Source organism: Herpailurus yagouaroundi, unplaced genomic scaffold, assembly GCF_014898765.1.
Source record: "Herpailurus yagouaroundi ecotype Mexico unplaced genomic scaffold, PumYag 185, whole genome shotgun sequence".
NCBI lineage: Eukaryota > Metazoa > Chordata > Mammalia > Carnivora > Felidae > Herpailurus > Herpailurus yagouaroundi.
In genome coordinates, this window is record NW_024412416.1 from 11730768 (window position 1) to 11743678 (window position 12911).

Below are 12911 nucleotides of genomic sequence, written 5' to 3' on the forward strand. Positions count from 1 at the left end.
CCCTGGGTGGCTCAGCTGTTGAGCATCCGACTTTGGCTCAGGTCATGATCTCACGGTTCATGGTTTCAAGTCCCACATGGAGTGAGCACGAGTCCCGCCTCAGGTGAGCTCAAGCCCCACTTTGGGTGAATTCCACTTCTCTCTCCCTCTCCCTCCCTCTCTCCCTCTCTCTCTACTCCCCATCCCCCGCCATCGTAGGATTCTCTCTCTCTCTCCACCCTCGCCCACCTGAGCCCTCTCTCCCTCAATAAAAATAAAATATTTAAAAACAAAAAAACTTAATAAAGAAAATAAGAACGAAATGGGGTGGGGGACAGAACCAAGAAGCTGCTGGGAGCTGGCTGAGATGCCACACAGCCTTAATGCCTGGTGGGGCTTCTGCTCTGGGGTCAGGGGCTTTTCCCATTTTTCCCTCTGACCTTGACCCTGCACCTCCAACCTCAGAGCGTAAGACATAACTAGTGAGGCTTCCCTAGAAAACTAAGTAACCTCGGGGTGCCCAGGTGGCTCAGTCAGTTGAGCATCTGACTCTTGATTTCGGTTCAGGTCATGATTCCAGGGTCATGGGATCAAGTCCTGCATCAGGAAGATTCTCTCTGCCCCTCTCCCCTTCTCTCTCTCTCAAAATAAATAAATAAATACATACATAAATAAATAAATATTTTTTTTTTATTAAAATAAAGAAAACTAAGGCGCCTGGGTAGCTCAGGTGATTAAGCCTCCAACTTTGGCTCAGGTCTTGATCTTGCAGTTCACGAGTTCAAGCCCCACGTCGGGCTCTGTGCTGACAGCTCAGAGCCTGGAACCTGCTTCGGATTCTGCGTCTCCCTCTCTCTCTGCCCCTCCCCCGCTCACGCACGTACACGTGCTCTCTCTCTCTCTCAAAAATAAATAAAAACATTTTTAAAAAATTAAAAAAAAAAAAAGAAAACTAAGTAAATCTGAAGAAAGAACCCAATTCCAAAACCCACCTTCAAGCTTCCCTGCAGGAGGGAACAACAGTGCTGTCCCTGGAGAATAGGGCTAGGATTAGCCCCCAGCTCAGGAGGCAAGGCCAGCGCCACTGCTCACCAAGGCCGGTGGCCAGGATACAATTCCCAAGTACAACCCTCCTTCCTGGGGCTCGGCCCCTGCGCCCCACCCAAAACCTTCCTTTTAAAGCAGTTGAAACAAGCCACTGAAGGAGGTAAACACGCTAAGCTCCAACAGGAACCTCATCACGCTAAGCTCTGGGGGGGCACCTGGGGACTGATGGTCAGGTCCATGAGACAAAGCTTTTCCTCCACCACAGTGTGAGCTTCAAGGTCTCCAGCGGCCCAGCTCTACCATGGCTCCAGTCAGGCCCTCCTGAACACTGGTGTTCGAGAGCCTTCCAGATGCACCCAGAAGCAAGCACCTCCACGCCTTTCTCTGTCCTTGGGCTGCACCCTCCCCACCATGCCAGGGCTCCTCGGCTCCGGCACCCGGCTCCCGGTCAAGTGCAGTGACTCAAAGCACCGCGTCAAAAACGCAAATGCCACAGAGCCCCGCAGGCACAGGAAACCAGTGAAGCAGGCCTGGTGCGACACGAACATCAGAACGGGATGACAAACGGCGACCAATGCTCTTTGGCTCAGAGACGCAAGGTGTTCACAGCCCCGGCCGAGAGCGATGGCTGCGACCCAGCGCCTACCTGTGACTGTCACCTGGAACAGAGGCCCTATGTTTCCAGGGATTCTCGTCTGTCGAGAAAAGCAGACCTCGATTCTCACATGAAGACTTCCAATTTGTAAGTGTCCTCAACCATCTCAGTTGTCAAAAACACAGCGCAGATCAAAACAAAACAAAATAAAACAAAACAAAAAACGTACCTGCAGACCATCAGTTTGCAACCTCTAGCTCCTGGCCATGGTCATGGATGCCAAGCAGGAGTGATACTCAACAACTCAACGAAAAAATCATGAGCCCAGAAAGATGGAATGACTAGCATGTTCAACCAAGGCCTTCCTCATACCTGCTCCCCAGCAGTTCAGTTGTTATTCACACAACCTAGCTGCGTCCCTCCCTCTTGGGCACCATCCCCTTGGGGTTCACGGAAGTGGTGTCATTTCTGACGGAGCCCAATGCCTACATCCGGCACACGATGTGCGTTGTGCCCCGGGGGTGCGTACAGTTCATATAAACACGGATCATACAAAACGGGCCACAGGACCCCAAAGAGCTTGATCACAAGCCTTAGGGCTTTTCTTCATAACACCACAGCTTCTGGCCTCTGTCTGCTCTCCACACTTGTTTGTCTGTCGCTCCCTGGGGACTGTCTCCAACTTTCATTATTCCAAGACAAAAAATAAGCACACCACCGGCTTTAACCAGTTGGAGGAGTCACGTGCGGTAGGGCAACAGCCAACGCACCAAGCAAGACCCGTTCCTCCAGCTGCCAGGTGTGTTTGCAAAGGGTTGGGTCCGCCTTGTTTTTTTCAATTTTTTTTAACGTTTATTTATTTTTGAGAGACAGAGAGAGACAGGGAATGAGCAGGGGAGGAAGAGAGAGAGAGGGAGACACAGAATATGAAGCAGGCTCCAGGCTCGGAGCTGTCAGTACAGAGCCCGACACGGGGCTCGAACCCATGATCCGTGAGATCATGACCTGAGCCGAAGTCAGTTTGTTAGCCGACTGAGCCACCCAGGTGCCCCTGGGTCCGCCTTGTTTTTATATGAGGTACCAGGTGAGGGAGGCGAGGCATAAACGCGACGCAGGCAGCCTCCAGGGGCGGCTCCATGGGTTTCAAGGGCAGTGGCGAGATGACGGAGAGGAACTCTTTTGATGAACCCAGCGGACCCAACTACAGCCTGGAAACTGTGAAGTCACTGTGCTTTGGGACACATGTCATGAGTGACCCTTTCAGCACCCACTTGTCCCTGCCATGTGGTAGGGGAGGCGTGGGAATGTCACTCCTTGCCACCCGCACGTCACTTCAGGGGCAGTCACTTCTCACAGAAGCTCAGCCCAGATGTCCAGATGTGTGGGATGGAATTTCTGTGAGCAAGTGTCACCTACACAGCATCTTCTTTTTTTTTTTTTTTTTAAGTTTATTTATTTGAGAGAAAGTGTGTGTGTGTGTGTGCAAGTAGGGTAGGGGCAGAGAGAGAGGGAAAGAGAGTTCCAATCAGGCTCCACACTGACACAGTGCAGAGCCCGACACAGGGTTCAAACCCACAAACCATGAGACCATGACCTGAGCCGGAAATCAAGAGTCAAATGCTTAACCGACTGAGCCACCCAGGTGTCCCTGCATCATCTTCTTTCTCCCCTTCTCCCCTGCCTGACCCCACCATGACCCCTTTCTCCAGGTCCTTCAGGGCCTCCTGACACTCTCCTCCCCCTCTTCCTCTTCATAGGCTCAGACCTCCAACCCTCCCTACTGGTCCTTCCAGCCCCTTCCATAGGTCTCCACAACCATCCTGAGTCCCCACTGTAGCCACATCACTATTCACTCAGTCACTCAGCAAATACTTACTAAGCACCTAGCCTGGGTCAGCATTAAAGCAGCACTTTATTTCATTCCATACGATTCTCCCATCCACTACAATTCCCCAAATCCTCCAGCTAGAATTGGCATCTTCCAAAATCTGGCTGCGAGAAGGGAAGGGCAGAGAACCCTGGCTCGGAAGTCAGATTCCAGCCCTTCACCAGCGGCGTGGCCGTGAGCAAGACTACATCACTCTGTGCCTTGATTTACTCATCTGCAAACTGGGCGCTCTGGCCTCACACCAATCGGAGGAATGAGGAAACACAGAAAATGTTTAGCACAGAGCCTGGCACACAGTGAGGGCTTCATGGATATTAGTTGCTACTATTATTGTCATCATCATGATTTCCAAGGGATTGTTTTCTCACACCCCCCCCCCCACGACAAAATCCTCTTCCTCCCCACTTGCCTTCCCAGACCATTCGGTCTGGGGCCAAAGCCCCTGGGGCCAACCTTCTGCAGTGTATGCTTTTGCTTGTGAGTGTGGCTTTTGTTATATCATTCCTCAGTTGAACTGGATTCTTTCTTCTCTACCCAGTAGAATCATCCAGGGGCATCAGCCTATCTCCTGGATTGCACTAGAAGCTCCTTGGACAGCACAGTCCCACTGATGCTGACAGTGGGCCTCGGTAAATACACTGGGAAGAAGAATGCTCCATCCATTCAACCATGGTTTCTCCTGGGTCCTTGGCCGAATATGCTGGGGAGACACAGCGGGACCAGACCAAAACCCAGCCCACCACAGATTGGAGGCCCAGAAAGGACCAAGCTGAGCATCAGAACTCCTTGCACTTAAGTTTTGTTTTTCCTACAGACTCACTGGATGACCTCAGTAAACCCTCCCCTCTTGTGGCCCTCAGTTTTCTCATCCGTATGAAGGGAGGGAGGTCAAGGGAGCTCTCTGTTGCCACAGCCTCTCCCCTGCACCACACCTGCCAATAAACGTGGATTTCATGTCCCCTGCACCCTGAGGAAAAAAAAGTCTGGGTTCCTGGCAGATCACCCTTAGATTAAGTACGGATTTTTTTTAAGTGAAACCATGACAACATGATTCCAAATGCATGGTTGCAGAAATTACCTCTGCAAATAGTTAGCACCAAAGCATCAGCCATAAAACTAAAATACCAGCTCAACCCCTCAAGCGTTCTCTGCTTAAAGCTAGGAGGGTGCTACACAGACACTAACACTGGAGACCCCACCCACCCCACCGCTGCCTCATGTGTCAGGAGGGACCTGAGTTTGCAAAGCCCACCCCCCCAACCAATGTATACGTGCACATGAAAGTTTATAGGTAAAGTTATATAAGGCAAAGGGCTCAGGGTTAAATTAAAGAGGGATTTTTCTCCCTTTCAGATTTGAGAGAAGAAATCATTGGCAGGTGCCCAGTCCTCACAGACACATTGGATAAGCAGCCATGAGACACTTCCTCCACTCAGGGTCTTGTGTGTCCAGGGAGGCTCACGCACGTTAGAGTCACCAATTACATCTGAAAGAGACTCTCAGAGGCAGATGCACCTGCCTGATTACTTTGGCCATATGGCTGTGTCCTCATTTACAGGCAGAAGCAGGACCAAAAGGTTGGATATAAATTACATCCGTTTTCAGAATCGGATTTTTTTTTTAATTTTTTTTTCAACGTTTATTTATTTTTGGGACAGAGAGAGAGACAGAGCATGAACGGGGGAGGGGCAGAGAGAGAGGGAGACACAGAATCGGAAACAGGCTCCAGGCTCTGAGCCATCAGCCCAGAGCCCGACGCGGGGCTCGAACTCACGGACCGCGAGATCGTGACCTGGCTGAAGTCGGACGCTTAACCGACTGCGCCACCCAGGCGCCCCCAGAATCGGATTTTTAAATACAAGAGGATACTTCGCTATTGAAAGGGGAGCCAGGGACTTGGTTGACTTGATGTCATTCTAAATATCCCCACAGGCCTTGGAGGCATGCACTCCAATGAATGCCCAGAAAGGCCCAGTAAACCACTAACGTAAGGCGACCAACAGCCTCCCAGCCTAGACTGTCAGGGAACCTCAGCACTACTGACATCTCAGGCTATCCTTTGTTAAGGGGCTGTCCTGTGCTATAGGAGGATTCTGGGACATCCTTGGACTCGAAAGACCACAGGACACTAGCATCCCTCTCTCCAAGTCATGACAATCAAAAATATCTCCAGGGACACCTGGGTGGCTCAGATGGTTAAGTGCCAGACTTCAGCTCAGCTCATGATCTCACGGTTCATGGGTTCAAGCCCCGCATCAGGCTCTGTGCTGACAGCTCAGAGCCTGGAGCCTGCTTCAGATTCTGTGTCTCCCTCTCTCTCTGCTCCTCCCCCGCTCACACTATCTGTGTGTGTGTGTGTGTGTGTATGTGTGTGTGTGTGTGTGTCTCTCTCTCTCTCAAAAATAAATAAACATTTAAAAAATTTAATCTGAATTTTTGCTGTATTATTTAGCACTCTTTCTTCACTGTGGTATATAAAATTAAACGGGAGAAGGGGGGAGCGGGGGATTGGATGAAAATGGCCCAAGGATGCAAACTTCCAGTTAGAAGACAAGTTCTGGAAGGTATAATGTTAACCTGATGATGACTGCGGCTCACACTGTGGTACAGTGCTTCTGAGAATGGCTAAGCGAGTAGATCCCAAAAGTTCTCATCATAAAGAAGAAAACAAAAACCTTTTTTTTCTTTTTTTTCTTTTTTTGTTTGGTATCTGTGTGAGGTGATAGATAGTAAGTAAACTTATTGTGCTAATCATTTCACAATATACGTAATCTAAACCATTCGGCTGTATACCCTCAGCTTACAGGGCTGTATGTCGATTTTATCACAATGAAACTGAAAAGGAAACAGAAAATCCAGTAAAAAAGTAAGATTAAATTAGGATAAGTATGTTTCACTTCTATAGCTTTTCCCCCCAATTCAAAAACTTTGGTCAAACAATCAAAAATTACCTGATGCAAAACAAACTGCATGATCTCTCTCAAAGTCATAAAAAGGGGCTTAACTTTCTAACCATGCTCTGCCTACAGCCCCAGTTTATTAAAAGAATATTCCTACGCTAACGAGCAATAACTAAAAACATGTCCGAACGGTTAAGTTTCCCCAAATCCCAAAAGTATGAAGCTGCTATGTTTTCTCTTAAATAACATTTGTTCTTATTATAAATGTAAATACACAGACGATGGGAAATTTGGGGAATCTGGGGTAAGCAGAAAAGTCTTCATTCCTTTTCAAAGACCTGGGTTAGATTTTTTTTTAATTTTTTAATGTTTGTTTATTTTTGAGAGAGAAAGTGTGTGATTGCGGCGGGGGGGGGGGGGGGGGTTGGGACACAGAATCCGAAGCAGGCTCCAGGCTCCCAGCTGCCAGCACAGAGCTCGATGTGAGGCTTGAACCCACGAACTGTGAGATCATGACGTGAGCTGAAGTTGGACCCTCAACCGACTAAGCCACCCAGGCACCCCTACCTGAGTTAGTAAATTCACAGAGCTTCTGGGGTCCCAACGTCTTCAGGACGTGGCGGCACGCACCTCTGCCACTGTGGCAAATGTGACAGCCGGGCGGTGTCAGACCACCGAGGATTCATCTTCCTCCCCCGTCCTCCAGGAAGCACCAAAACCCTCCTTCCAACATAAGAGGATTTTGCAAAGCTTTTGAAATAAGAAATGGCTGGGAATGCAGCCAGCAGAGATCTGGGAGAAATGTGGCCTGGGCAGTGGAGCTCGGAGACTCGCCAAGATGGGGAAAGGATCCCCATGAGGACAGGAAAGTCGTGGCTGAGGTGGTAGTTTCTCTGCCTCGTCTCCACCCTGGTCATAAGACACCGGAGAGGAGAGCCAGATTCCTCCCAGATTGCAAAGGGTAAACGCCAGACCTGAGAGAGCATGTGGGGCACAATACTGGCTTAAGTTGTGTTATCCCTGACTCCATGCAACCCACCAGATCTTTCCAAACAACCACAAGTTAGAGGAATTGCTGTTTTCTACTTCCTAGACAGCCTCCTTGTTGCTTCTCTTCTAGCTCTCAGAAACAGATCAAGTAAGATACCTGGGGAGGCAGCCCGCCCCACTACCAGCTGGGCAGAACTGCACGTGTGGACACACACACACACACACACACACACACACACACACACACACAGAGTGAACGTACCCTGCATCCACACTGCCTTTCTCTCCTTCCAATTTTGTCTCATCTGAAAACAGTGTTGCTTAATGATTCAAACACATGAACAAGGTGTCAATGATTCTGCAGATGGCAGGATCGGCTCGATTCATAAGTCCGGGAAGAGGGAGCTGTTCAACCTCAGTAGAAAATGGAAAAATGCAAAACAAACCAATGAGATTCCAATTACACCCACCTAATTGGAACAGTGAGAAAGCCAAATGGTACTAATACTCGATAGGATGGCAGAACCCTCAGGCACTACAGGCGGAAGGGCAAACTGGTACATACTCCAGAGAATCATCTATGAGTCACCCTGGGGCCCAGAAACCCCACGTGCACACCCCAGATGCCCCCACACAGGTCCTCGAGAAGACATGTCCCAAGCCACAGCAACGAGCTGAGTGCACAGACAAGGGACAGCTGAAAAGAACATATGTCTGTTGTAAGGAAACTCAGAGCATGTAAAAATTTTTATTTTTCAGGTTATGTAAAAACATAACCTGAAAAATAATAATCACCCACATCCATAAATGTGCACACACACAGATTTCTTTGCACACTCATTGTATGTATATAATTTATGATTTAAATGCCATCGTACTATCCATACTATTTTGTAACCCGTCCCACTCAATAATAGCTATTAGATCAATGCCATCATTTTTTTTCACCTGTTTCCTTTTTTTTTATTTTTTTTAATTTTTAATATGCCATCATTTTTAACAGCTGTACTGTATTCCACATGTTCCATAAATTATTTAACCAAGACCCAGTTGTTAAATACTGAGGTTATTTAAATCCTTTTACTACCAAACAGAACTGCTCTGAACCTTCCTGCCCATGGACCTTCGCTGCTTCTTCTAATTAATAAAATTGGAAGAAAGACGGATCACAGTGAAAAATGTGTGTACCCTGGGAATGGAATGGCTTCATTAAAGGTATCTATATATTTCACTACAATATACATTCTGAGCTTTCCTTTTCTTTTTTTAAATTTTTTTAATGTTTACTCATTTTTGAGAGACAGCATAAGTAAGCAGGGGAGGGGCAGAGAGAGAGAGGGAGACACAGAACCCGAAGCAGGCTCCGGGCTCTGAGCTGTCAGCACAGAGCCCGAGGCAGGGCTCGAACTCACGAACCACGAGATCGTGACCTGAGCCAAAGTCAGATGCTTAATAGACTGAGCCACCCAGGTGCCCCTCTGTGCTTTCCATTTTAACAGTTTCCTTGGCTCCACATTTTTCCTGCTGTCTGGCCAGGTGGCTCCTTCAGGGAAAACACACAAAGGGGCTAGCTCTGCTGCTTGGTAAGCAATACCCTGACTATACTCTTCCTCCCTTGTCTGCGTTGTTAAGGAAATGGAGAGTCTCCATCCAAATATATTCCTACCTCGCAGGCTTCTGGCATGAGCCAGGCATCTGGGCGCAGAGGACATTTTGAGAAACAGCAGTAATATAAAATACTTAGAGGAGTTCAACATTCATTTGCTAACAACATCTTCATTAGATGCCAGCTTGTGCTTGGAGGCTACCTGGTGCCAGAGAGGCACAGACGATCAAGGGCCAGCCTTGCTCTTGGGAGTCCCCAGGCTGGAAAGCAGAGGGTCACGTTCAGTGACTGTCTCAACTCCATGTAGGAATTTCCAAACTCCAGAGGTGCTCAGGGAGCCCTGGAGGGCCCTGTTGGAGGAGGTTTCTCAGAGGAGGCAACAGAGGAGGGCAAAGAGCCATGAGCTGGCCGTGTAGCCTCGGTGGCAGAAGGGACTCCAGGCAGAGGGTCAGAGTGGAGCAAGGCATGCAGGTCCCAGGCCATGTGGCACCTCTGGAGAACCTCTGGGAGCCCCGCGGGGCTGGAGCAGTGGGCAGAGCTGACACAGGGACTCGAGAGAGAGGCAGGGCCCTGTTCATGAAGAGCCAACATAGTCTGCAGCCTAAGGAGCTTGTTTTGGGGGGGAGGGGGGGAACAGGTGGGCAGAGGAAGGACAAGACCAGAGAGGGAGGATGGACAGGGCGGGGACAAGGCTGGCAGCAGGGGCACCAGTGTGAAGGCTACTGCTGTGACTTAGAGACAAGGTAGGGAGGCAAGTCCAGCAGAAGTGCTGGCAGGAAGGGGCGCCTGGGTGGCTTAGTCGGTTAAGCGTTAGACTTCAGGTCATGAAGCTCAGGTCATAATCTCACAGTTGGTGAGTTCAATCCCCACATCGGGCTGTCTGCTGTCAGCACAGAACCTGCTTTGGATCCTTTGTCTCCCTCTCTCTGCCCTTACCCCGCTTGCTCTGTCTCTCTCTCTCGTTCTCTCTCTCTCAAAAATAAACATTAAAAAAAGAAGAAGAAGAGGAAGAGGAAGAAGGAAGAGGAGGAGGAGGAGGAGGAGGAGGAGGAGGAGGAGGAGGAGGAGGAGAAGGAGAAGGAGAAGGAGAAGTAGTAGTACTGGCAGGTGGAGAAGCTCCATGGGGGAAGAAGGGATGTGGGCACAGGCGAGATAGCCTCAGGGTCACTCGAAGGGTGGAACGGCCAGGACTCAGTGACTACACGCTAAGGATCTGAGAGAGGGAGCACATAAAGCATGACACCCAGCCGGGACAACAGGTGGTTGGGGAGGCCCGACGAACCAAGCCTGCCAAGGGCTGTAGAGAGGAGGAAAGCTCACGGTATAGACCACGAGCAAGATGGGGCGCTGGCGCTGCCTCAGCCACAGATTTATAGCACATTCTAGAATCTAGTGGGCAACTCACTCTACTCCCTGGAATGTGACTTTCTCGTCTGCAAAGGACCACATGGGGACTGTGTACCACTAAGGCCCTTCCCAGCTGTAAAATGCTTTAAGCTCCTGTCGGCATCAGAAACCGGGATGGCAGTGGTCCACCTGCAAACTCACCCCAAGAAAGACACCTTCCATGGACGAAGAGGCAAGTCATATATGACTAGCTTCTATAAAATCAGAACCTTCTTCCTACACGAAGCAAACAAGCAGACGAGGCCTGAGCAACAGGCAGCTCACATCTGGCCACATGCTGACTGCCTTTCTCCCCCACCCCTTGGTAATAAGGAGCAGACTAGCAAAATAGTTCAAATGCCTTCTTAAAAAGCACACTGCCTTGTAGGCTCAGAGGCCTATTTTGAGCAAAATGTTGCAAACCTCTGTGCTCAGAGCCAGTCTAGGCATCAACAGCTCACTCCAGCTGAACGATCAGGGAGTCAGTGAAGGACTCTGGTGCCTCCACTGGATGCCAGGCCAGCATCCGGCACTGAGATACGAGGGGGGACTGGACATCCCTGTCTCCCAGGTCTGTCTGCTCAGAATGGGAGCTTGACAGCAAACCCAGCCACCCAGCCCTGCGCAAGAAGGCTTGTATGGAGGATGTGCAAGGCTAGCGCTGGGGGAAGCCAGAAAAGGAAGTGGACCTCACTCGAATGTCCAGAAAACTACTCAGAGGAAGGAGCATGGGAGCTTGATGCAGACCTGGAAGGTGTGCCGCAGGAGCTGGCCCAGCAGTGGGAAGGCACAGGCCAACCATGGAGCATAACAAAATAAGCAAGGGACGGAGAGAAGCTCAGAAGGGCTGGCTGATGGCCACCGGGTGGGCTGGGGCCAGTCTGTAAGAGCCCTGAAGGCCACACCCAGGTAGCAGTACAGGGAGCCACCGAAGTTTGCGAGCAGAGGAGCGAAGGCAGTGGAAAGGATGGGGTGAAGAGGGGCAATTCAATGACCAAAGTACATCAAGGGGACCAGCACAGTGAGGAACAACATGGCAGGGACCAGGGCAGGGGACAGAGTGGGGGTGGATGTGGGAACACTATTCCCCTTTCTCCATTTTCTCAGGACCACTGGCATTTAATCCTACAGACCCGCAAGGAAACACTTGGACGCAGAGTTGCACAGCACCAACAGCAAACCTCAACAGACAGCCCGACCCTGCCTTTCCAGGTCTGGTTTCCACTCCTGTGATGAAAATGCTCCCGGGAGGAGAGTCAGCCCCTGGCCCCAACCCTCCAACAGCTGATCAAACAGCAAAGCACACTGTGTACACTTAGAAGGGGGGTGGGGTGGGCACGGAATAACTCACTCACACACACACACACCCAGATTTCCAGGTGGCCCGCCTGAGCAACAGGACACATTTGCATCATTTCCTGCAAAAACAGGATTTCCCAGGCATTCAGAGAAAATGTCCCCCTTGCATTCCCTGTGGTCTTCTCCATCTCTGCTCCAAGGACCCAGGGTCCTCCTTCCTTATTTCCCATACACTTTCCCCCTGAACTTGAGCAACCTACAAAAGCCTCCCCCAGACCCTCATGCCCCAGTAAGTCTTCACTGGGGCAGCCCCGTCAGGCAGGAGCACAGGAGAGCCATGTGTATCCCCCAAGAGAAAGTCCCTCAGACCACCAAGGGCCGCCAAGCACCCACCCTGGTGCCCAGCTCCAATTCCTGGTGCAAAGTCACCTCCAACACACGCCCTGGGCGCATTCCATCCTCGATGCTTTTGTTGTTGTTGTTGTTTTTCTTTTTGGTAGCACAAGGAAGGAAAAGGAAAAGGGCAGGTGGAGCACTGGGGAACCTCCGAAGCAAAAAAAGGAAAGACCAGCAAGATGGGTAAAGTTGACGGCAGACGGACTTGGGCTCAAATTCTACCTCCACCACTGAGTTTACTTGGATAAACCACCCCGCTTTTCTGGAGGATGTTTCCCCCATCTGTGAAATGGGTGTAAAAATAAATTCCGTGTAAAAATAAATACTGAATTAATTACCAGAATTGGAGCGCTACTGTTAGCTTAAGTGCTAGCAGAGAGTTCAAAGGAATCCAGTATTCACGACAGCTATCGTTAAAGGGGGGAGAAAATTTATAAAACGTTTGGGGGGTGCGGGGCGGTCGGCAGAGCGCACGCCCGCCGGGTAGGGCCGGAGACGCTCGGCTGGGCTGCCTGGAGCGCACCGAGGCCCCGAGCGGAGCCGCGCGCCCGGAGCAGCCGTGCGCGCGGGGGTGGCGGGCGCGCGGTGACAGCAGGTTGGCGGGGCAGGTTGGCCCGCGGGGGAACGACAGCGAGCGTGCGGACCCACCTGAAGACGCGCAGCAGCAGGCAGGCGATGAGCAGCGCGGTGAAGGCGCACGCCACTATCACGGCCGCCTTCAGGGTGGGCAGGTCGCGGAGCAGGCTGGAGATGCGGGTCACCAGGGCGTCGCCGCTGCTGTTGGAGCTGCCGCCGCCGCCGCCGCCCGCCGCCGCCGCCGCCGCG

At 50.8% G+C, this 12911-nt stretch overlaps 1 protein-coding gene across 1 annotated transcript in view; it reads right to left on the minus strand.

Annotated features, from left to right (window-relative positions):
• The window catches only part of FAM174B (family with sequence similarity 174 member B), a gene marked incomplete at its 5' end in the record, with an annotated part of 35475 nt that extends 22565 nt beyond the window's left edge, over positions 1-12910 (minus strand). The window contains one exon of the mRNA XM_040493406.1: positions 12735-12910. Coding sequence (XP_040349340.1) covers positions 12735-12910 — 176 coding nt within the window. The remainder of the gene's footprint in view (positions 1-12734) is intronic.
• Between the last annotated feature and the right edge of the window lies 1 nt (position 12911).